The sequence below is a fragment of the Colletotrichum tamarilloi genome (genome assembly GCF_030869305.1).
Source record: "Colletotrichum tamarilloi strain Tom-12 chromosome Unknown Scaffold_19.1, whole genome shotgun sequence".
Classification (NCBI taxonomy): Eukaryota; Fungi; Ascomycota; class Sordariomycetes; order Glomerellales; family Glomerellaceae; genus Colletotrichum; species Colletotrichum tamarilloi.
Window position 1 is genome coordinate 230,630 of NW_026849402.1, and position 23,034 is coordinate 253,663.

General features: G+C 54.2%; 6 protein-coding genes across 6 annotated transcripts; 3 read left to right on the forward strand and 3 right to left on the reverse strand.

The window, feature by feature from the left end:
• Positions 1–108: 108 nt before the first annotated feature.
• CTAM01_06710 (uncharacterized protein) lies at positions 109–4,230 on the reverse strand (the record flags this gene model as incomplete). Its single annotated transcript, XM_060522736.1, has 2 exons — positions 109–638; positions 690–4,230. The coding sequence occupies 2 exons, from the start codon at positions 4,228–4,230 to the stop codon at positions 109–111; spliced, it is 4,071 nt and encodes a 1,356-aa protein (XP_060382581.1).
• A 3,597-nt stretch (positions 4,231–7,827) lies between these two features.
• On the forward strand, positions 7,828–9,261 carry CTAM01_06711 (glycine cleavage system T protein; the record flags this gene model as incomplete). Its single annotated transcript, XM_060522737.1, has 1 exon — positions 7,828–9,261. One exon carries the CDS (start codon positions 7,828–7,830, stop codon positions 9,259–9,261), a length of 1,434 nt encoding a protein of 477 aa, XP_060382582.1.
• Positions 9,262–10,394: 1,133 nt separating this feature from the next.
• CTAM01_06712 (rhomboid family protein) lies at positions 10,395–11,450 on the reverse strand (the record flags this gene model as incomplete). The annotated part of the gene is made up of 5 exons (XM_060522738.1): positions 10,395–10,606; positions 10,669–10,856; positions 10,928–11,009; positions 11,063–11,200; positions 11,270–11,450. 5 exons carry the CDS (start codon positions 11,448–11,450, stop codon positions 10,395–10,397), a joined length of 801 nt encoding a protein of 266 aa, XP_060382583.1.
• Positions 11,451–12,156: 706 nt separating this feature from the next.
• CTAM01_06713 (aconitate hydratase) lies at positions 12,157–14,659 on the reverse strand (the record flags this gene model as incomplete). The annotated part of the gene is made up of 2 exons (XM_060522739.1): positions 12,157–14,409; positions 14,546–14,659. The coding sequence occupies 2 exons, from the start codon at positions 14,657–14,659 to the stop codon at positions 12,157–12,159; spliced, it is 2,367 nt and encodes a 788-aa protein (XP_060382584.1).
• Positions 14,660–16,033: 1,374 nt separating this feature from the next.
• CTAM01_06714 (uncharacterized protein) lies at positions 16,034–16,783 on the forward strand (the record flags this gene model as incomplete). Its single annotated transcript, XM_060522740.1, has 1 exon — positions 16,034–16,783. A coding segment is annotated over one exon (750 nt), but the record flags the coding sequence as incomplete, so codon positions are not given.
• Positions 16,784–20,194: 3,411 nt separating this feature from the next.
• CTAM01_06715 (calcineurin-like phosphoesterase) lies at positions 20,195–22,537 on the forward strand (the record flags this gene model as incomplete). The annotated part of the gene is made up of 2 exons (XM_060522741.1): positions 20,195–20,390; positions 20,550–22,537. 2 exons carry the CDS (start codon positions 20,195–20,197, stop codon positions 22,535–22,537), a joined length of 2,184 nt encoding a protein of 727 aa, XP_060382586.1.
• Between the last annotated feature and the right edge of the window lie 497 nt (positions 22,538–23,034).

The following is a 23,034-nucleotide window of genomic DNA, read 5'->3' on the forward strand; positions in this document are numbered from 1 at the left end:
ATTTGGCACATCGGTACTGCTTTGTGACGGTGAGGGTGCCTGTTGCGGCTCCTGAGGGTGTGCGTCTATAGAGTTGAAGTGCTTAACACCATGTGTCGATTTCTGGCCCTAGTAGAAACCGTCATTGGTGTTGCTCCTACTGCTGGGCGTTGACTGAGCAGAGCTACTAGCATCACTAGGTGTAGGTGGCTCTACAACCTGGCTGCGGATAGTCATGATCCAGTCGTGTTGCAGGAGTTCGACGGCGGATGCGCGGTGCTTGGGGTCTCTGGTAAAGCATCTCTTCAAAAAGTCGAGACCCTGCGGACTAAGCTGATCGGCCGACGGCAGCTGAGGAGGGTTGCCTTGGGCAATGTTGTACATGATGGCCCACTCATTGTCCAGGTTGGCCCAAGGACGACGACCAGTGGCCATCTCAAGAATGACGCAACCCAGCGACCAGACGTCGACTGAGCCGGCTCTGCCAGGGTTCTCACCCTTGATCACCTCAGGCGACATGTACATGGGCGTGCCCGTCATCGACTTGTTGGGCTTGGAAGAGGAGAGATCTTGGACAAGCGTCTTGCCTTGCCTAGCAATGACCTTGGCAGCTCCAAAGTCGACGTACTTGATGATACCGTTGTGATCGAGGAGAATGTCTGTAAGTTGTTAGAACAGTTGCTAGACCAATATCGGGTAGATAAACTTACTTTCAGGCTTAATATCGCGATGGGCAATGCCACTCTCGTGAAGGTAAGCAAGACCCTCAAGCAGCTGCAATGCGTAAACCATGATAACTTGCTCGTCCTCAATGCGGCCGTGCTCTAGCAAGTTCGCGAGAGAACCGCCCTGACAGAACTCCATAAAAATATAGACCCTGTCGCGATGAACTTCGATGCCGTAGTACGAGACTACGTTGGGATGGTCGAGCACTTCCAAGACACCCATTTCGTCCTTGATCTGCTCGGCAATGGTGGGGATGAGCTTTGGATCCTGCAGACGAATCTCCTTAACAGCCATCAAGTGACCCGAGTCCAGGTTCATAGCGGCATAAACGTTGCCAAAGGTACCGCCGCCGACGAAATGGCCCTGTTGCCAGCGCATCGTAATGTTGGTAGCCGAGGATGAGAGGTAGGCTAGCGATCGGTCGACCTCGTTGTTTCCCTCTAGTACGCGACCGAGAGCCTGCCTCTCTGCCTCCTTGGCCCTCCTGATATCGTCGACCTTGTCAATCTCCTCCAATCGCTGCTCCGTGATGTACTTGGAAGCCTCATGGTCGTCGAGCATGCGATTTTTATCCAAGCGCTTGAACTGTCCAACCAAGGCCTCGATGCGCTCCTTCTCTGCTTGGGCGGCCAGGTTCGATCTCGCTCCCATGATATCAAAGTGTGAAATGAGAAGCGCCATGCAGCCAGCAACCTTTGCCCGGAGCCTGGCGTATTCTTCTTCGCCTAAAGCCAAGATGTGTCTGCCTCTGGTCATCCCCATGGCAAACTCCAGAGCCAGGACCGCCCATCGGAACGTCTTTCGATCTGACGCGATGCAGTCGTCACAGATGAAGCTTACCCAATCCAAAGCAAGTTTCGTCAGCTTGAGGTTGTTCATTTGCTTTCGGTTGCTGTCCATGACAAGGAGAGAGCGTTGACCGAATTCTGTCGCAAAGACAAAGCAAGTTTGAATGAGCTCTTGAACTTCTCTGCCTTCGGTCTGCTTCCGAATGATTTCGACACTGTCCATGAAGTTGTTGGACAACTTGTAGGCAACACGTCTCGTCTCCATCAGACGTGTATTGACCTTGTGCAAATTCGATCTCTGTTCCACAACCAGATCGACGTGCATGTCGACGGCATCGATGAAGGCTTTCCTGGCATTGACGAGTCGCGCTTGAGCAGCGGCTGCGACTAGTCTCATGTGGCCCTTTTTCAGATCGATGTTTCGTTCCCGAACTGAGAGCTGCACAATGTCGCCGAACCAATGCGGGCTGCTCTCAGGCCGGAGAATCAACAGATACGGGTCACTTGGGTCTTCCGCAAACTGATCCGGCGAGCTCAGACCCAAGATGGAATGAATGGCGTCGTGTCTATCCATCAATGATGGCGAGGCTATGATGAATATGCCCTCCTGCTCGTAGAGATCCGTGAAAATCTGGAAGTGGCCGGATGCGATCAATCTGTCGTAAAACTCTTGCAACTTCTCTGGCGTGAAGGATATGCTGAAGTCGGATGCGTTTTCGTAGTTTTCACTCAGCATGCGAGAGAAACGCTGCAGCATTCGCTGTCTTACTCGGACCGAATCTAGGCACTGTTTGTATCTCTTGCTCATCTCGGCGGTACTCTCCTTGGGCTTGACTTGGAGCTCCTTTTCGAATGTGACACTCAAACGATTGATAGCTTTGAAGGTTAGGGAACTGAACTGCTCTGCAACCTCGACGTCACCACCAAGAAGGTGGCTACCAATTTCATTGGCAAAGTCCCATTCCGCAAATAGCAACTCGGCCTCCTTGAAGGTGTTTTTGTTGCCACTGAGCTTCCAATTGAGCATTTTGAAGTAGTACCTCAGAGCATCCAGCACGACTTGATCGAAAGACTCGTCAATGCAGGGCGGAAGCTCCCAGCCGGGTTCTGGTTGTGTCACAGCCAGGCACTCCAGCTTGATGCGGATAGCGAGTTTAAGAAGAAGCTGGAACTGGTTGATCATCTGGTCCTGCATCATTGGGTTTTGCTGCGCAGACTCTTTTACTTTCTTAGCGTAAGCGAGGCGCATCTTGATGATTTCCTCAATCAACCGGGATGGGAAGCTGATCAGCGTAAGCAGCTCCTCGATGTATGGTGGAAGGTGTCGCTTTTGGAAGGCGGCGAAATTTCGGATGAGCGTCTGTTTGGACTTGGTGATGACGGTTGAAATACCAGGCAGCATGCCTTTGTGTGCATCTTTGTTCTTTTCATCGTCAAACTCCTCGTCATACAGCGACTTCAAGCCGTCCTCCTTCATCAATCGGTCGAGGAATGAGGATTCATCGCTGATGCCATTGCCTACAGGCGAACGCTGTCGTGTCCGAGTGAAATCTAGCTCTTCGTTCCCAACCCACTTTTTGAGAATAGCAAGCTCGGTGTTGATCATCTCATTGGTGTTGTACCAGGCAATGATGGATTCCGACGCCTCATGGAAGAGCGGGGAGTTTGCCGACTGGTGCTCAGCTGCCAGCGAGGTCCAAGAAGGGTACAGGCTCTCAGCCTTGTCAATCTTCTTGACCACGTCCTTGACCTGTTCGTATGGTGGCTTTCCAGCTTCGCTCTCGCCCTTGACGGAGAAGTTGATAATCTCGTCTAGTGTACGGTCCAGCGTCGCGCGAGCCTCCTCGACCATTCGTCTCTGCACTGGAAGATGTCTTCCACATACTTTTGAACGAATACCAAGCCACAGCTCTGCCTTTTGCCCGCTCTTCCCTACTGCTTGTTCGTTGGATCCAATCAACCGCTTCTTTTCTTGCTTGACGACGTCTCCGGTCAGGACAGCTTCCAGCATGCCGTGCCATTCTAGTCGTTCTCGATTTGTCGGGTCTTTTAAATCTTCGTCTGTGGGTTGCAAATCGTCGTTGCCGTAGAACATGATGGTCTCCTGGTCGTATCTGTCGTCAAAGGGTCCTTCTGATGAGGGTGTCTCCCCCTCGGAGTCGGAGTCGGCGCCTTGGCCAATGCCGTTGATGCCGTTTACGTATCCGCCATCGAACGGGTAGCCATCGTTGTGATCCTGCCTTAACCTCTGCACGTATGCCCTCTCTTGCTGGCGAAACCTTTCGCTGGGCCGAGGACGACCTCTCGATGATGCTCGGACGGATTCGACGAAGGAAGGAGCAGGTTGCGGCCTGCGGTGGGCGGCCGGGGCATATGTGTTGGAAGGGGTCCTCGCGGGAGCGCTGGGTCGTTGAACTTTGCTCGCGCCATTGGTGTAGGATGCGTCGCCGTCGCTGGCGTTGCTTCGTAGACTGCGGGTTGTACCATTGGCTACGGCGGCCTGGACGAGGTTGGACATGGAGCCAGCGATATGGCCTTCGGAATACCTGGCGAGAGAACCGAGTTCATCTTGACGTTCGAGTGCGTGGGGGTCGTCGGGTTGGTATTCACCAGAGGAAGCAGAATTGTCCGAGTCGACGGGGATGGGAACTGGTCGCTGGGGCATGATCTTGTCTGAGCGCAAGTCGTCGTCTCCGTTGGAGAATCGAACAGCACGAGGAGAGGGTTCGGTGGACATTGTGGCTGGGGGGGACGAGGCAGTTGGGTTGTATATATCGCTTAGGAGGGGGGGGGGGGTGGTCCCTTGGTGGTGAGGCGATGGGTGTCCCGATACGGTGGTGGTCAGCCGTTCAGTTCACGCCTGCGTACTGCGTGCTGCGTACGGCTTCGGTCTGCCGCTCAGCAGTGCAGCTGCTTGTGGATCCTCGTCCGAAAAAGAGGGACAGCAACATGCGATGGAGACTGAGGGAGGCGAACAGAAGACGGAAGGGCACTGCGAGTCGACCGTTTGGGAGCGAATGGAACGGAAATTAGGATGACATGAGGCAACCGTATCCGCGTCGGTTGGGAATGGGATGGGGCTAGACCGAATTGACGGGCAAGCCGCGACGATGGAAGATGGGTTGACCTCGTTTTCCAGGGCCCAGGTTCGGTGCTCGGTGCTCGGTGTGGGTGGCAGTTTGGCAGCTTGGGGTAGTAGTCTGGGAGGAGCAAATGAGGGAAAAAGGCGGCGAAGACGGGCCCCCGGCAGAGTGAGAGGAGACGAAAAAGATCACGATGCAGAGACAAGAAACAGAGCCAGAGCCAAAGCAACAAGCACCCGCAATGGGAAACGAGCACGACGTGAAATTTGATATGGAGCGGACGGAGCGAGGAAGGGACCAGCGGGCAAAGAGGGAACGCGACGACCGGACGGGACGGTGCTGGCGGGCGGCCATTGGCTGAGCCACAGCAGGCTAGTCGCTAGAGAGGCTAGAGCCTTAGTACGTACCTACCAATCACGCCAAGTGAGGTACCGTCGATACGTATCCCTAAGTACCTCCTCTTCCATCGAACCTTGAACTTGAATTCGTAGGCCTTTACTTTACGGATAGAGTCAAGGACTTTACATCAGTACCTGCCAGCACGTGGAAATATGCTATGGGCATTCTGTAAGGTGGACTCTCGTCTCTACTTCTTGACTTCAAGCACCTGCGGATGGATGCTAGACTGCTGGTCCTGATGCAAAGCAATTTCACATCTGTTATGAATGCGACGCTGTACCCGCCTGGCAGGTTGCAATCTGCCGAAACAACAACCCATGCGTCGACGGTCTATTCGTACGGATACTATTTCGTAGGGTATATGGACGGTAGGGTACACACAGTCCATACAAACGCGGACTATGTATGATAGGGAGCCGCGAGAAACGGAAACGACCTGGAGCCTGGATCGCGTCGAAAAAATGTTCAAGTCTCGGAACTTCAAAACCACATACTGCGCAGACCACGAGCAGGGGTCGCATCCCAGCAAAAGAGCTTTTGCGGGGGGTCGCTTTGCCGAGGGTGCCAGATGCCACGGTGCTTTAGCCTCTTCTTTTTTTCCCTTCCTCCTCATAAAAAGACCGTCTTATAAGTGTGGACACTGGACAGTGGGAGTGGGAGTTGAAGAAGTGAGACTTGGAGAGACATTAGGCGGCTCCCCATTTGTGGCTCCCCTCCCACCCCTGGTCCAACCATGCTTCTTCCTCCATCCAAGTGTGGCTACGGCCATCGAGCTGTGTGCCTGCGATCGAACCTCGCGCGAACCTCCCCTCCCTTCTCGACGCGACCCCACGCCCGATGGCTTTTGGGCATGTGGCGAGTGACCCACGCAATTGCCCGCCACGCCACGGCTGCTCCTTGCAAGCTCAACGTGGCGCCGCCCTGTGGCTTTCTCCGTCTCATTCCCCAAAAACGCTTCCTCACGCTTTCTGCTGCTTCTTCTTTCCATTGCGGCCTGATCATGAGGTGAGATGTTCACGCCATGTGTCGCTACCATCACTCGAATAAGCACAAGTTCCTGTAGCCTGGCGTGATGTGAGTCGAGACAGTCCGTGGTTGGTGGGCGCCCGAGGTTCCCACGGTTTTTCTTCTTGCCTCAACCGACCTACTGTGGAGAGCTTTGCTTTGAGGTACCTGCTATACTATTATAGTCTAAGTGGTATAGCTTCCAGCTCCATAACTGATGCCAATCTCAAGCTCTGCGACCCATCGATTTGTACGACGAATGCCGATCCTTTGTGTTTCGGAAGAGACATAGGCTTTTCGAGGTCCATGAAGAGAACCCGCTTACTTGTCATCGAGATTTGCCATGGGCGATTGGAAACACGCCTTGGCGAGCTGTTGAGCCTTTTTGCATCCCCCGCGCTTCACATGGGCAACTCCAAAGGTACAATAGTGCCCGACTAGTTCCGTACCAGACACCATTTTCCCTTCCAACTCGGGATACGACATAAGAAGTGCTAGGTGTGTTTTGACTTTCTCAGCCGCACTTTGCTTTGATGTCTCAGAACCCAATGTTGCAGGGATACCGACGTTGAAGAGTTGTGTCGTGATTTCTCACTTTTCCACGAGTCTGGAAACTAATGCCTAGGTCCCTCTGTTAACCCCAATTGCAACTTCTAGGGTAGCTAGTTCTGGTGGTCTGGGTCCCTTCTTTGCCTTTATAAGTCGGGTTGCATTACAAGCCGATAAATGCTCTTAGCGGAAGTCTAATCGACTTACGCATGTATGCTATTGATTCAGCATGCTCAGCTCTCCGTTTCGTCAAGGCAGCAACGACTGAGTCCAGTAGACAGGCCATTTGGCAGAGCAACGGGTTGAGCGAGCCAACTGTGGGCCTCGGTCTCTATCCCAATTCCTCAAATGACTACTCCGTACGCTCAACAGTATGGGTTGCAGCCTCGAGCCAACATCCAAATACGGCCTGCTCCCTACTCCCTAGGTACTTCCCACGCCTTACGATTTCTTATTGGTCTATGATCCAGCCAGACCTTTGAAACGGTATTGGCCTGACTGAACTTGAAGAGAACGAGTCTGTTGAGCACCTCGGCAGACCTTCCCCGCGGGTTGATTCTTCTAGTCATGTCCCAGGAAGCAGCATCCATGTGACAGGACTGGCTTGCGATGAAGGGAATTGGTGAAGGGGGTTTCTTGATCCAATAGAAAGAGGAATGAGCCCAGTGGTGTTTGTCCGGTATCGTATCGTAAAGCGAAACTCACTCTTCGAGGGCGAAATCTGTACGATAGCTAGAGAGGCATTCGACAGATACTGGCTCATTAGTATGTTACAATGCAACTACCACAGCTCTTCCACCAGGTAACCATCACCGAGATACCAACAGCGCTCAGCTGAGTTGTACCAATGACTCGATGCTACCTTTTGAGATACACATCTATTTGCGGATGGGAAGACAAGCTACTAAGATAGAGTGAGGGGACGACTGTGTACGAGACGCAGATAACAGACCGCGCGGCTATCTGCCCGTTGAACGAGCCGCAGAGGAAACTCATCCGACCGCCTCAACCAACATTCACACTTTCAGAAGTGCGAGACCGCCGGTCGGCGGGTGCCATACCGAGCGCTCGGATCCTGGACCGAGACGATTCCGCCCAATTCACCAATCAAACACCAGAGAGCTCGGCCAGCTTCGGACCCGCCTCATCTTATCGCATCCGAATACCTTATCGGTACAAGGGAAAGCTCTCCGTCATACCTTGGGGCCTCCTCCCCTCCTCCTCCTCTTGAAACCTTGATCTTTCTGTTCATTTCTCAATCTTTTCACCAATATACCAGCTCAATTGGACTTTTGAAAATGACACGATCAAGATTGGTAGCAGCCGCCCGGACGGCAAGGCCCTTCTTGGCCTCTCCCGCTCGCCAGGGCCGGTCCCTCGCATCCGTCGCCGGACTGAGCTCCACGGCCCCGGCCCCGAGAACGGCGGGAGCATCACAATTACACAACAACCACCGCTTGTACAGCTCGGCATCCCGCGCCAACTGGAAAGAGAAGCTCGCCGCCTTCTCCAAGCAGGACAAGACCCCCCTCTACGACTTCCACGTCGCCCACGGCGGCAAGATGGTCATCTTCGGCGGCCACCACATGCCCGTCCAGTACGCCGGCCAGTCCCTCGCCGAGTCACACCACTTCACCCGCACCCACGCCTCCCTCTTTGACGTCTCCCACATGGTCCAGCACCGTTTTACCGGCCCCAAGGCCGCCACCTTCCTCGAGACCGTCACCCCCTCCAGCGTCGCCGACATGGAGCTCAACACGAGCAAGCTCAGCACCTTCCTCCACCCGGGCACGGGCGGCATCGTCGACGACACAATGATCACCCGCCTCGGCGAGCACGAGTACGCCGTCGTCTCCAACGCCGGCACCCGCGAAAAGATCTTTGCCTACCTCACCGAGCACACCGCCGCGCTCCAGAACCCCGAGGGCACCGACTTCTGGTGGGAGGTCCTCGAGGGCTACGGCCTCGTCGCCCTCCAGGGCCCCCAGAGTGCCGAGATCCTCCAGGAGGTCCTCGACCCGGCCGACGGGCTGGACCTGAGCACCCTCTACTTTGGCAACACGGGCTTCGCCCGCCTCCGGTACCAGGACGGCCAGGGCCAGTGGCAATCGACGCCCGAAAAGGCCATGATCAGCCGCGGAGGCTACACGGGTGAGGACGGCTTCGAGATCTCCTTCAAGTCCACCAACGGCGAGGCCGGCCCCATCGCCGAGACGCTTCTGAAGGTCGCCGGCCCGGAGAGGCTGCAGCTCGCGGGTCTCGGCCCGCGCGACAGCCTGCGCCTCGAGGCCGGCATGTGCCTGTACGGCCACGACATTGACGACACGACGACCCCCGTCGAAGGCAGCCTGTCGTGGATCATCCCCAAGGAGCGCCGCACAAAGGGCGGCTTCCACGGCGCCGAGGTGATCAACAAGCAGCTCGTGCCTAAGAGCAAGGGAGGCGCGGGCATCGAGAGGCGCCGCGTGGGCTTCGTGATCTCGGGGGCGCCGGCCCGCGAGGGCGCCGAGATCTTTACAAAGGACGGGGAGAAGGTCGGCGTCATCACCAGCGGCTCGCCCAGCCCGACGTTGGGCAAGAACATCGCCATGGGCTACGTCAAGGAGGGTCTGCACAAGTCCGGCACCGAGCTGAACGTTGTGGTGAGAGGCAAGAAGAGGGGAGCCGTGGTGTCCAAGATGCCGTTGGTCCCTAGCAAATACTTCAAGGGACCGACTCCCGCGCCTGCGTAGGGTGGGATGTATCGATAGAAGTTTTACAAAAAGATATCCAGCACTTTTTAGCGTTCAACTTGGCTTTCATCTACCTTATTTGTGATGCTTCTTGCTTAAGGGCATGGCGAGATCAGAGCAACGGCAAGTTTTCAATGTTTTGGTTGGAAGCATGTAGCCACTTCTTCATGGGAGGCCATCACGGAAGCGCAAAGCGATGACGACCCTCAAACGAGCGGCTGAGTACTCTAGAAACAGTGATCCTGGAATGCGGCAAATATGGAAGAGGTTGACAAGCAGCTTATGTTGACAGGATCGTGTTACGTTTGAATGTGAAGAGAAAAAAAGAAGAAAAGGCAAAGATGGCACGAGCGCAGAAATTCTTATTAGCATTTTGGCGGGTGGGGCTAGAGCGTATGCGGATTAGCCCCGGATAGCAGGGACAAAGTGGGGCCCTTTTCATGGGATGAGAGTGGGGTGAAGGCATTCGAGCCAAGCTATGCTTCGACAACGATTTTCTTTTTAGCTACATCTGCCCCGACTGTTGCAAATTGAACCTCCAAGATAGGGTTCAAGGCGAGGAAAGGATCTGATGTCCACATTAGATGATTTATTGCCAAGTTAGCTAGACAGATGTGATCGTGCTTACTCGTCTGGTTGGTTTCTATAAGCCCCGGCCAACGGGGGCGACGAGCATCTAATGTCACATAGCAGTACGGTACGTACATGCTTTTACATTAGCCGAATTCAACTTGAAAGATCAGATAAACTTCCTTTAAACTGGCATGAAATTTGTTTTGTACTACTGTCCTTCTCGCTTCACACAACATTGCCGGAGAAACCGGTCATCAAGAGACCAAGAGTATTGAACCCATACGATATCACGGTATGCCTACACGCAAATGCTCCGGTAAAAGCCAGTGATGATGACACATACGAGAATCTTCATATTATATAGTTTAAAATCATAAATAAACACTCATAGAGAGAACTGGCAATACAAAACAAAATCTACCCCGCCTTGTATATATGCCACTTTTTTTTGCCTGCATTATGAACTCCCAAACTCCGACCAAGGTGCAAAAAGCAGCCTAACCGGGACAAAGTGTGCCATGTAGTATTACAAGCTTTCAAGAAACACACCCACAATGCTTTCATGGCCCAAGTCGTTGAGTCGTGCCAACAAGCGCAATCGGTGCGCTGCCGCCACCAGCATGGGTGTTGGTGGGCAAGACCCCGAATCGACCGTATGTCTTCTGGTCGACGCTCACGTAGTGCGGCAGCCGCCCAAGGAGGTTCAGCTTCGACTCGATCCATCGCAGGGCCTTTTCGGGTGGGCTGAGGAACTTCAGGTAGCCGAGGCCGACTAGAAAAGTAACGTTGAGTTAGTCATACATCCTTCTAGCAGGATAGAGGCAGGTCGCTTACAGAGATATCCAACCAGGACGCCGCAGAGGTGACCAAGCAAGCTGGTGCCAGGAACGAGCGCCGTAACCACCAGGATGAGGATCAGGGGGGTTGTCCACGTCGGAATTGAGTACGTCGCAATCGTCAGGTGGGGGTTCGTCTTGTACGTTCGAATCGCCTCGATGCCCAAGAGCAAAAAGACCCAGACGCTACATTGTGATTCTTCTTGTTAGTTTCCATCCCTCTTGCGCTCGCGGGCGTCACCTGTGTAGTTTCTTACCTAGCTCCCATAACTTCGGTGTTGCCCTTGAAGAGGAACCGTTCGATCAAGGTGTAGAGAATAGCCGGGATCGTGCTCAGAGCTGCAGAAAATTAGTCGCCCGCGCCTTATAGAGAAGACCAGGATATATCTTACGGCCGATGAAGAGGGCGATAGAGGTCAAGGTGCCGAATTCTGCCTCGAACCGCTCCATCAACGGCGCGAGAGCCGCCAGATTCATGACCGTATGGATGAGATTCACATGGACGAAAGGGAACGTATTCATTCGGTATGCTATCGCCACAATACAATGAGTACAAAGTGCGCCTGTAGAAAGCGGCCTGGCAGGCAAGGGAAGCTTACAAGAGGTAAAGGACAGCTGGTCAGGAATCAGGGCGCCCCAGTGCCTGACATCCCACGAATGTTGAAGACCTGCGAACCATGCTGCGATAATGACCAGGAGAACAATGCGCGTAAAGAGCGGTAAACGAAATACGTAAGAGCGAGCCCGAAGGGTGCTGAAGGACGTTATGTTGGAAGCCATCGCGCCCGCCGCCTCCGGGATTCACGGGATCCAGAGGGGTCGAGGGTCTAGGGTCGAGGGTCGAGTGGGAAAATTGGCGGTCGAGCAAACACCAATCGCCGCGTTCAAAGTCGAAAGTCGTTCTAGCGATGAGTCCAATCGGCAGCACAAGGCATGAGAATCGGCTTGAGTTGGCACCACGGAGATTGTGTGTTTTGCTGCAGCTGGGAAATTGTAGACAACCTGTCGCATGCTCCCGGTCCACTCGGACCTCTTCGGACGATCCAAAAAATGTTAGATAAGACCCCTGTTGTACGACGTATCCACCTCTTATCATCACGTGCCTGTAACAGCGTTACAGCGCGTTATGTAACTCGTCCTGGGTCTCTAAAGTGCTTTGAGTATCGATCATTGGTGAAGTATTAGAACATCACATGCGAATTCACAATGCTTGAACACCTTTGTACCCGCTCTCGCATTGTCACATTGCGTTGAAATTTTGTTTGAACGTTTCAAATTTGTACATACTAGGAAATCATGGCCTACATGACATAGAAAAAACAATAGTCCCAGAGGTATTTGCCCGACCAAAACAAAGGGCGTAACGCGGCCATACACTTTAGTTATACCGACCGACACCCCAGAACATGCTAAATAAACAGAGGTACGCCTACACCGCCCAACCACATATCGCCCTGACCCGTATCGCTAACGTAACATTGTCCGTTTATGACTTGCCAGCGGACTTGGCCATGGTGTTAAGAGCGGAACCGTTCTTGAACCACTCAATCTGGGGGGCGTTGAAGGTGTGGGAGAGCTTGACCTCGAAGGCCTTGCCATCCTTGGGGTGGACAACCATGGTCAGAGGCTTGCCGACCTCGAGCTCAGTGGCGAGGATGTCGACCTTGTCCTCGGGTCTGATCTTGTCGTAGTCGGCGGGGTCGGAGAAGGTAAGAGGAAGCATACCCTGCTTCTTCAGGTTGGTCTCGTGAATACGGGCGAAGGAGCGGGTGATGATGGCAAGACCACCAAGGTGACGGGGCTCAAGAGCGGCGTGCTCACGGGAAGAACCCTCGCCGTAGTTCCAGTCACCAATGACAACCCACTTAATACCCTTGGCCTTGTAGTCACGGGCGACGGCGGGGACGGCGTCCCATTCGCCGGTGGTGAAGTTCTGAATCTTGTTGGCCTCGCCGTTGGCCTCGTTGATGGCACCAATCAACATGTTGTTGGAGATGTTGTCCAAGTGGCCACGGTACTTCAACCAGGGACCGGCCATGGAGATGTGGTCAGTGGTGGTCTTGCCCTTGCACTTGATGAGGATGGGGATATCGTTGACATCCTTGCCATCCCAAGGCTGGAAGGAGGACAGGATCTGAAGACGGTCGGAGGAGGGAGAGACCTGGACGTTGACGGTGCTGCGGTCGGCGGGAGGAGCCTGGTAGGTGTTCTGGCCGGGGTCGTATCCGCGGCTGGGGAGAGAGTCTCCGGAAGGAGGCTTGAGCATGAACTCGTTGCCGTCCTTGTCCTTGAGCTTGTCGGTAAGGGGGTTGAAGTGGAGGCTGCCGGCGACAGTCATGGCAACGACCATGTCGGGAGAGGCGACGAAGGAGTGGGTGGCGGGGTTACCGTCGTTACGTCCGGTGAAGTTACGGTTGTAGGAAGAGATGATGGAGTTGGGGGTGCCCTTCTTGACATCCTGACGATCCCACTGACCAATGCAGGGACCGCAGGCGTTGGCAAGGACAATACCGCCGTACTCCTCGAAGGTCTGAAGCTGACCATCGCGCTCAATGGTGGCGCGAATCTGCTCGGAACCGGGGGTGATGGTGAAGATGGCCTTGGACTTGATACCGTGGTCGAGAGCGTCGCGAGCGATGGCAGCACCGCGGGTCATGTCCTCGTAGGAGGAGTTGGTGCAAGAACCGATCAGACCGACCTTGAGATCCTCGGGCCAGTTGTTGGCCTTGACAGCCTCGCTGAACTTGGAGATGGGGGTGGCCAGATCGGGGGTGAAGGGACCGTTGATGTGGGGCTCGAGCTCGGACAGGTTGATCTCGATGAGCTGGTCGTACTCGGCACCCTCATCCTCGCGAAGCTCCTTGGCGTAGGTCTTCGCGAAGTCACCAATGTCCTTACGCTTGGTGGCGGTGAGGTACTTGTGCATGGAGTCGTTGAAGGGGAAGAGGGAGGTGGTGGCACCGATCTCAGCACCCATGTTGCAGATAGTTCCCATACCAGTGGCAGAGAGGGTGTCGACACCAGGGCCGTGGTACTCAACAATGGCACCAGTACCACCCTTGACGGTCAAGATACCGGCAACCTTGAGAATGATATCCTTGGGAGTGACCCAGGGGTTCAGAGCACCAGTGAGCTTGACACCGATAACCTTGGGGGCCTTCAGCTCCCAGGGAAGGTTGGCCATGACATCGACGGCGTCGGCACCACCGACACCGATAGCGCACATACCAAGACCACCAGCGTTGGGAGTGTGAGAGTCAGTTCCGATAAGAAGACCACCGGGGAAAGCGTAGTTCTCGAGGACAATCTGGTGGATGATACCAGAGCCGGGCTTCCAGAAACCGATGTTGTACTTGGCGCAAGCAGAGGCAAGGAAGTCGTAGACCTCCTTGTTGATGCCGACGGCACGGGCAAGATCCTTAGAGCCACCAATCTGAGCCTCGATCAAGTGATCGCAGTGGACAGTAGTGGGGTTGGCGACGGAGGGCATGCCAGCAGACATGAACTGCAGAATAGCCATCTGAGCAGTGGCATCCTGGCAAGCAACGCGATCGGGGCGGAGCTTCAGGTATGAGACACCACGCTCGATCTCTTGTCCGTGAGGGTCGTCCAAGTGGGAGTAGAGAATCTTCTCAGCGTAGGCCAGGGGGCGGTTGAGACGCTGGCGAACGATGGACAGGTTCTCGGACATCTTCTTGTAGTTGATGAAGTTGCCCTCCTCGTGGATGTTCTGCTTGACCTGTTTTCGGCGAGTCAGCACCCTTGTCAAGTCGAGCAAACACGTACGCGATGCCAAAGAAGCACCCGGCCATGCTGTCCAAACAGAAGACACCGTAGACCACGGTTTTCTAGCGTTAGAGGGGGAAGTATCTTACCTTGCGGTCAAGGGGAGAGTCAGAAACGGTAGCCATGCCACGCAGTCCCAGACGGGCACTGGCGGCAGTACGGCTCCGGGCAACAGAGCCCAGAAGCTGTCGTGAAGCCAACATGATTGGTGTTGACACTGAGAGCAGCAATGAAACTGGTCAATTGAGCTTGAGTGGAGAGTTGTCCGAGCTGTGATGAAGCTCGCAACAGATATCTCAAGTGCCCTTGCCTGTTCAAGGGACTTTGTTCGTGAGGATGGAGGAAAGGAAAAGAATATTAAGAGGAAGAAAACAAGAAGGTGGAGAGAATTTCTGACGAGGAGGTCAAGTAGTAGAAGAAAGGCGGCAAAGCAAGCCAGGCCTAGGTCTTTCCGGATGGGGGTGGCAGTAAAAAATCCTCGCACCTTCTTTCCGGATCACACTCACTTTTGCCCTCTTTCACCTCGCTCTGGGCTCTTTCCGCGGCAGCTTTTGGGGGGTGGCCACGGTGCGTGCTCGGCTCAAATTGGGCGCAGGCCGTCTGGTTGCCGCGCTGCTGTGTGGACTGTGGAGAAGGTACTGAGGAACAGGGTCGGCCAAGGTGGGCCTCCTCGGCTATGACGAAGGCGACGACGGGCCAACGGACGAATCAGCGAGATTGGATTATTTTTCACTCAGCAGCAAAGAGCAGCAGTGGACTGGAGTGGGGCTGCTTTTCTTCACTTTCACGGGAACAACGACGACCTCAGGAAAGTACCTTCCGAAAGTACCCCCCATTCTGTCCCATTTCCCCTGCTCCGTATCGCGGTGTTCCCTGCTGCATTGCGGAGACCTTGCACCGCAACTGCTCTTTGCTCAGAGGTAAACACCCCTGTCCAAAGCCACATGTACCTTTTCTCGAGTTCTTTTTCTCCCCTCTGCTATCCCCCCTCGCTCACGACCTTTGCATTTGTATCGCTGTTTCGACCGGCCCCTCTCTATCGCGCACAAATTTCATATGAATCTCCATCGCATCACGATACTGTTACTACGTAGGTACTTGAACAATGTTCATCCGCTGACTGATTTGCCTCGACAGGGAACTGATTTTGGTTTGGTGAACATGATCGAGACGGAGGCAAAGGCCAAATACAGGCATCTGCAAAGAGACCAATGACGCGAGACATGACAAGAACAATACCAAGTACCGCGGTCGGATACGGCGTCCGGCAAGGGCGAATGGCGAATAGCAAGTCGCCCAGCGCAAGGAGTCGAGGTGCAAAAACGTCACTGATAAACATTCCTACGACATCTGTTTGCACTACATGCCGTCACCCGGAGCTCGTTGGTACAACTCGTTACCCCAATTCTTGGCCTTTGGAATGTGGTCACAGTCCCGTTCATCCGTCTTGACTTTGGTCTATTGCTGTGAGAACGGGAGCATCATGCACAATTCAATTGACAGCATGTGTCCACCTCTACCTTGGTCCGACCGCCATCCACCACACACGAAGACGGCCGATCGAGAGGCAGGAGAGAACAGACTGGACTTTGTCCGTCTCATGTCAGGTTCCGCCCGGAGACGAGGCTAATCCCCATGAAGACGGGTGTGCTCCCTCCAGACCCCGGGGCTACCGCTGCTGCAGCACTGAGCCACACGGCCACTGGCTGCGAGTCTGCGACACTCACGTTGCCTCCACATGTGAAGATTTGTACCTGGAGTCAGGTTCCCTACCACGCATACTTGAGGTACCGACGGATACTCGATACTTGCTGCCTTACCCGACAACGCCGGCCACCACCCGCCTGTCCGGCCTTTTCTTCTTCCTGTGCCACGGTATGGATATCCGGACTTTGAGCGACCACGACAAGGCTCTCCGTCTCTTCCCCACGCGGCTGGACGACGTCCACCGCACACGACCAGGACGAGCCCAAGGGAAGCCAGGACAGCTCCATGCGGAGAAATCAAAGATTTTGAGGGCGTACGGGGTACTGTATTTTGCCGTCGCAAGGGCCTCGTCTCAGACTTTTGCAATGCAGTCTGCATCTCGTCCAGGGCTGCAGAAGCCAGAGTCATGTCCCAAAAACTCTTGCCACTGGAAGATACCTGATACTGTTGTACACGGCTGTCATTGGGTGATTGGACATTGCTACCTTACTGTTGATCTGGAGGTCCCGTCCAGCCGGCTAGGTTCCTGTCAGTTCAGCGGCGGGCAGCAGCGCGCAGGACGGCTACAGATTGAAGGTACTTCCTTACTAAGGCCTAGGTACTTCTGTCTGTCCAACTAAAGACGACAACATCAGGTTCAGCCTCGCATCTTTGAGACTGTTTCACCGACCCCGCGACACGAGTTCGATCCAAAAGAACTATGCTACCGGCATGGGAGAAGGAAAGTCCCGCACAGGAGGAGGAAAACGGTTCATTGCGATTCCAATCCGGGCATCACGAGTCCAGACTCCACGGGACAGCTGTAACCTGTGGCATGCGGCAACTCCTGTTCAGGTGTCCTCATGTCGCCATTATCATGTACCTGTCTCCCTCGCACTAACGAGTGGTACCTCGGGTGTTTGGGGTCTGCGCTGATTGCGGCATCCAATCATCAGGGGCAATTACAATATCACCAAAATTTTCTGGTCTGGAGACATTGTTTTGGCGCAATTTTTATTTCACTCAAGCCTGCAAAACCGGGGGCCGGCGGCCGGGGGTGTCTCCTCCTTTGGTGGGGGGCCCTTCTCCCGGTGGAGAATCTGGGAGGCTGGGACCGTGGGACCGTGGGACGAGCCTCCATTGCTTTCCCCTTCTGTGGATATACGGATTCAAGCCCCCTGTTCATTCTGGTGCTTCCGTCCGCCGTAGTGGAGCTCAAACTGCCTCGGAAAGCCTTCGGTCGCAAGCTGACCAGCTCGCAGTTCCGGATTCGCCCTCGGTCGTCGCAGGAGATATGATAGGCGATATCCCCCAACACCCGAGTACACGCCCGAGCTTGTCGCTTAACATCCTCACGATGCTGATTGCTCTGCGATACTACAAAAAGCGGCCCCCCGCCCTTTCCATCAATCGCGGCTTCCTGAGGTTCCCAGAGAGGCTACGGTCATCTTCCGCAAGGACCGGCGCAGCGGCGCTTTGCTACCCTTTACGGCTTTGCCTCGGCCATCCCGTGTAATCAGCCGTTATTACACTATTCGTGGTTGGTCAGGAGGACATCGCTAGATGATGCTATCGTGGTATTTCTTGCCATGGCGACAATCACTAACGATAGGAGACCAACTCGTCGAAGAATTTTTACAAATTTTCTCCCCGAGCAAGTACTCTATCAAATTTCGCGGTTTGCGGCGCTTTATCGAGGCTTGCGATCACCATGTCTATCCTGATTTCTACCTGCGTCTGGCATCTGCAAGTCTGGAAACACCGTGCATCAGCCTTGCGCACTGCTTCATTCACTGTCTACCACGCAGGGCTGCTGGTCACGTTATCTGCGCATTCCCGATACTCAGCAGCCAGGCGGCGACAGCTGTTCAGATTTTCTGAGGTCACGTGGGGATGGCACGACAGTACGTACTCACAGAACTGGTCTTCAGGAATCCAATCCAATCACGCTCGACCTCGAATTCGTCCTGCCGCTAGGTTGACAGGACCCCTTAGAAAGGATCGAATTTGACAATCAGTCAACTGACCATCTGAGGGGAACACACCGCATGAGAGTGACTATGCAGCTCCTTACAACACGAGTGCATGTGATGTGATGCGGTGGGCCTTCATTTGCATTTCAAACATTCTGTTCCGTCAGCATCTCTCTATGTTAAACTGAGCGCAAGTGATCAACCAGCAAACATGAGAGCGAGAGTTTGACGGCTCTCTTAATATGACGTCAGCGCAAAGGTGTCAGCAGGGGACCAGACACGGCCTGAATCTACAATGATATCTGACTGAAGGTTGCAACGACCTGCCTGGAGATGCAGCATGAAGGATTTGCCTTTGCACTTCCAGGAGGACGAGATGTAGAACACTTTGAGAAACCATGGGTATGTGGTATATCGGGGTATCACGCGGCCCCACGATGGGGAGCGGGCAGATCAAGCGACGGGTTGGAGTAAGTGCCGGATTGACTCGCGCCAACCAGCCCACCCCAGGATGAGGCATTATGGACTTTTGTGCATATTGACGGTCACACTCTCAGTTTGACGACCTCTACCACGCTCCAAGGGGGAGGATCCGAGGATGAAATAGGTAGCAGGTGGTCCACGGGGGACAGTCAGAGGCCCTAGGACGCCTCAGCACTCGGCACTGGCTCGTGTGCGGCGCTACCAGGCGGCAACCTCGCTGATGCAGTGATGGAATATCGCGGGATGGGGTGGTTGTCTCAGCCCATGATGTTTCGATGGGCAGTGGGTGTCGTGGAAAAACACACACGTGTTGGAGTGCTGCAGCTCGATTGGCTGCGGATTGGAGGTTGAAGCTTTCAGCCTTGTGGACTGGCCATCGTGCTCCGTGGATTAGTGCTGGAGATCTGGATGGAGAATGGAGATGGGGGGTGGACTCGGGATGATAATCATCCAGTGAGGGTTTCACCTCTGGTCGGCCATGGACCTTGATGGTCTTGTTTGCGGTGTTTCCAGCGGCTTGCGTGCATGTAAGTAAGGTAAGTTGTAACGCACACGAAAGGGAAGGCGGGGAATCATGTTCCTTACTGCATCGTCGTGTGAGGCAGTCGTGGCAGTGAAAGGCATGAGATGCCAACACCAGGACACGTTGTGGTCGTCGGAAGGAGCGGACAAGTACATTAAAAGTCATGCTCCTCCCGGGCTCAGACAGAAAAGGAGCACCTGTTGGTTGTTGATGCTGCCTCCTTCTCACCAGTGCCACCATCACCGACTTTCATTTCCCCCTGCCCAGCCGTCAGTCAGCAGGGACATGCAACCATTGGACGCCACCGGACATCATCACTTTCCCACTTGCAAAAACCGACCATCAACTCTAACGCAAGCACGGCAAGCCAGGCGGTTGGCGTGCGGGAGCATCACCCCTCAAGTTCAACCGGTGTTATTTATTCAGGGTCACCTACCAGCCGCGATTCCCTACGTCCAGTCGGGTGCCTACTCGCCTACGAAGCAAGGTTGACCAGCTGGGTTGTTCCCAAGAGCTGTAACTGTGACGTGGACCCTTGCGCCCTCCCTCTCTTCTCTCAGTCTCCAACGGTGTCATCGTGTATTATACCTTGGGTACGGATGCTCTCGCTTTCACGCTCACACATATCTGTACCTTACCGCTCACGTCTGACAGCATTCCCAAAGGTGGTGTTCCAGCAACACTCCAGCTGCCCAGTCCCCTGCTTACCGCCTCGCCCCAGCCCTGGAGCCCTGGAAAAAAAGTCCAGGTCACGGCCACAGCCAAGCCAAGCAAACCAAGTCAGACAGACCCTGTCCATTGATCCAGACAGACGTCGCTCGCGCTTCCATTTATTTTTCTACGGGGACAGCGAAAGCTCGGCCAAGGGAAAATCATGACTTAATAACCTTGAATTGGCCCCCGTCTTCTTTCTCACTCCCACTTTCAGTTTCTCCGAACCCCCCCGTTGCGACGGTGTCTTCTCTTTTTCAAACAACATCATCACCCTTTCAACCGGCTGCCGTGCCTGCGTGCGTCAGAACCATAGAAACATCGAACCAGGTACCGCGCGCCTCTTCAGCTCCTCCCCAGCAATGCGGTCTTTACCCGCAATAGTGGGCGCCGCCCTGCCTCTGCAGCTCGCCCTAGTCCAGCAGTTGTTCCTGCATGGCGTCATTGCAACACCTGTCGCCAGCGGGCAGCAACAAATCGTCATTGGTTCAGAGGTCGCAGAAACAGTCGCACAAGAAGGATCTCGACGTCTAAGTGGAAAGTTTCTACACATTACTGGTACGTTTGGATGCTACCCGACGACACCCACGGGCGTTACGATCAGCATGGCAGAAATGCAGTCGCGACGCTCAGGCAAGGCGCATGAGGCGAACCGCTCTCTGCTTGGTGCTTGACGTGGGACGACACCAAATGCTAATAACTGTTGTGCCCTCGTAGACTTTCACCCCGATCAATTCTACAAAACCCACTCATCTACCGAAGAAGGCGTCGCGTGCCATTCTGGCGATGGACCCGCCGGCTACTATGGCGCAGAAACCTCCGACTGCGATACGCCATCTTCCCTCGTCAACGCGACCTTTGACTGGATCGCCGCGAATATTGTAGACGACATTGATTTCGTCATCTGGACTGGCGACTCTGCGCGCCACGACAGCGATGAGAGCATTCCTCGTAGCCCGGGCCAGGTGCTCGGCACAAATCGATGGATCGCCGACAAGTTTGCGGAGACGTTTGGTGACCCGAAAGACTCCTCGAAAATGGCCGTGCCTGTCATTCCGACATTTGGGAACAATGACATTCTACCGCACAATATCCTCCTGCCAGGGCCCAATAAGTGGTTAGGATACTATGCCGAGATCTGGAAGCGCTTCATCCCCGAGGAGCAACGCCACTCTTTCGAATTTGGAGGCTGGTTCTACACCGAGGTCATTCCTAAGAAGCTCGCCGTCTTCAGTCTCAACACACTGTACTTTTTCGACCGAAATGCCGGTGTCGACGACTGCCAACAGCCGTCCGAGCCAGGTTTTAAGCAAATGGAATGGCTTCGCGTGCAGCTGGAGTTCCTCCGCGAACGCGGCATGAAGGCCATCCTCATGGGCCACGTGCCCCCGGCCCGGACCGACAGCAAGAAGAATTGGGATGAAACCTGCTGGCAAAAGTACAACCTTTGGATGCAGCAGTACCGGGATGTTGTTGTTGGTTCGCTTTATGGCCACATGAATATTGATCATTTCATTGTACACGATACCAAGGAGATCGACATCAACATCTTGGGTGGTTTCGCGGCAGACGACGACGTCGGGCGCGAAGCTTTTGAGGATGAACTCGAAATCCAATCGGCACAGGACTATCTCACAGAATTGCGGGAAGGCTGGGCAAAGTTGCCAGCTGTCAACGTGAAGGCTCTCGAGGAGGAAGACACTGTGGAGTCGGATGCAAAGGGCAAGAAGGACAAGAAGAAGAAAAAGAAGAAGCCAGGAAAGGACTTGGGCGGCAAGTACGCAGAGCGATACCACCTCTCTCTCGTCGGCCCCAGTATCGTCCCCAACTACTTCCCCACGCTCCGTGTCGTGGAGTACAACATTTCCGGCCTCGAGGACGCTGCGGTCTGGACCGACTCGTTCACCAACTCTGTGCCCGCTCTAGCACTCCCGTCGGACGAAGATCCCGTTCACGAAGAATTGAAGCGCGAAATCGACGCCGCCAAGAAGAAGAAGAAGGGCAACAAGGGCAAAAAGGGAAAGAAGCCGACAAAACCCAAGGACCCCAACTTGGTCATCCCTCAGCCGCCGCCTGCAGGCACCGGCCCCGGCCCGGCCTACGCACCTCAGCCCCTGACCCTCCTTGGATACACCCAGTATTTTGCGAACCTGACCTACCTCAACAACGACATGACGCACGAAAGCAAGGACGCATCTGGGAACAAGTGGCGTGACGGCATCCACAAGGACAAGGATCCCAAGTCCAAGAAGCCCAAGCCGCGCCCCTTTGCGTTCGAGGTTGAATACAGTACCTTTACCGACAAGATTTACAAGCTATCAGACTTGACCGTTCGCAGTTACGTCAAGCTGGCGAACCGCATCGCCAAGGAGAATGCTAAGAAGGGCAAAGGAAAAGCACTTGCTGAGAATTTCGAAGACGATGACGACGACGTAGAAGACGTAGAAGAAGAAGAAGAGTCATTAGACGAGAAGAAGGAAGTGGTTGAAGACGAAGAGCAGGATGATGACGACGCAGACGACGATGATGAAGATGACGAAGATGAAGATGTAGAAACAGAGAAGAAGAATGGTAAGAAAGGCAAGAAAGGCAAGAAGGGTAAGAAGGGTGGAAAGAAGAAGAAGAAGCACAACAAGGTGTGGCTGCATTTCTTAAAGCATGCGTTCATCAAGACGGTGCCCCAGAAGAAGTTGAAGAAGTTTTAGAGGACGATTGAGACAGAGAGCATGAGAGCTAGAAAGCGCGCGAGATGCACTGGTCATTGGTTCTTGTCGTCGCAAGCTGCATTATAAGCATTTGCTAGACTTTTTTGGAACTCGTCATATGGGCAAGGACTTTGCATTTGAAAGAAACAGGCGTTTTATGGGGGGCGCATGGGCAAAGGGTAGCGGAATCCTATGAGTTATTATTTTTATCTTTTCAGCTGTAGGAAATTCGAGTTGCTAGTAGATTCACTTCTTCGTGTTTCTTTTATAGCATCTTTGCGAATCGAATCGCACCAGTACTCTCCTGGCAAGGGGCTTTTGAACGTCTGTCGTATCCATCATCCAGGCTTACGCCTATCGTCGAGGTTATGTCATCATGTCAACACAAGGGATGAGGTTTGCGATTGGGACAATCATGTATTGTAACTCATAACTTTTTGTGTCTAGCCGTGTAAATCCCTAAAACCAAAACATCAGGCGAGATGTACATTACGTGT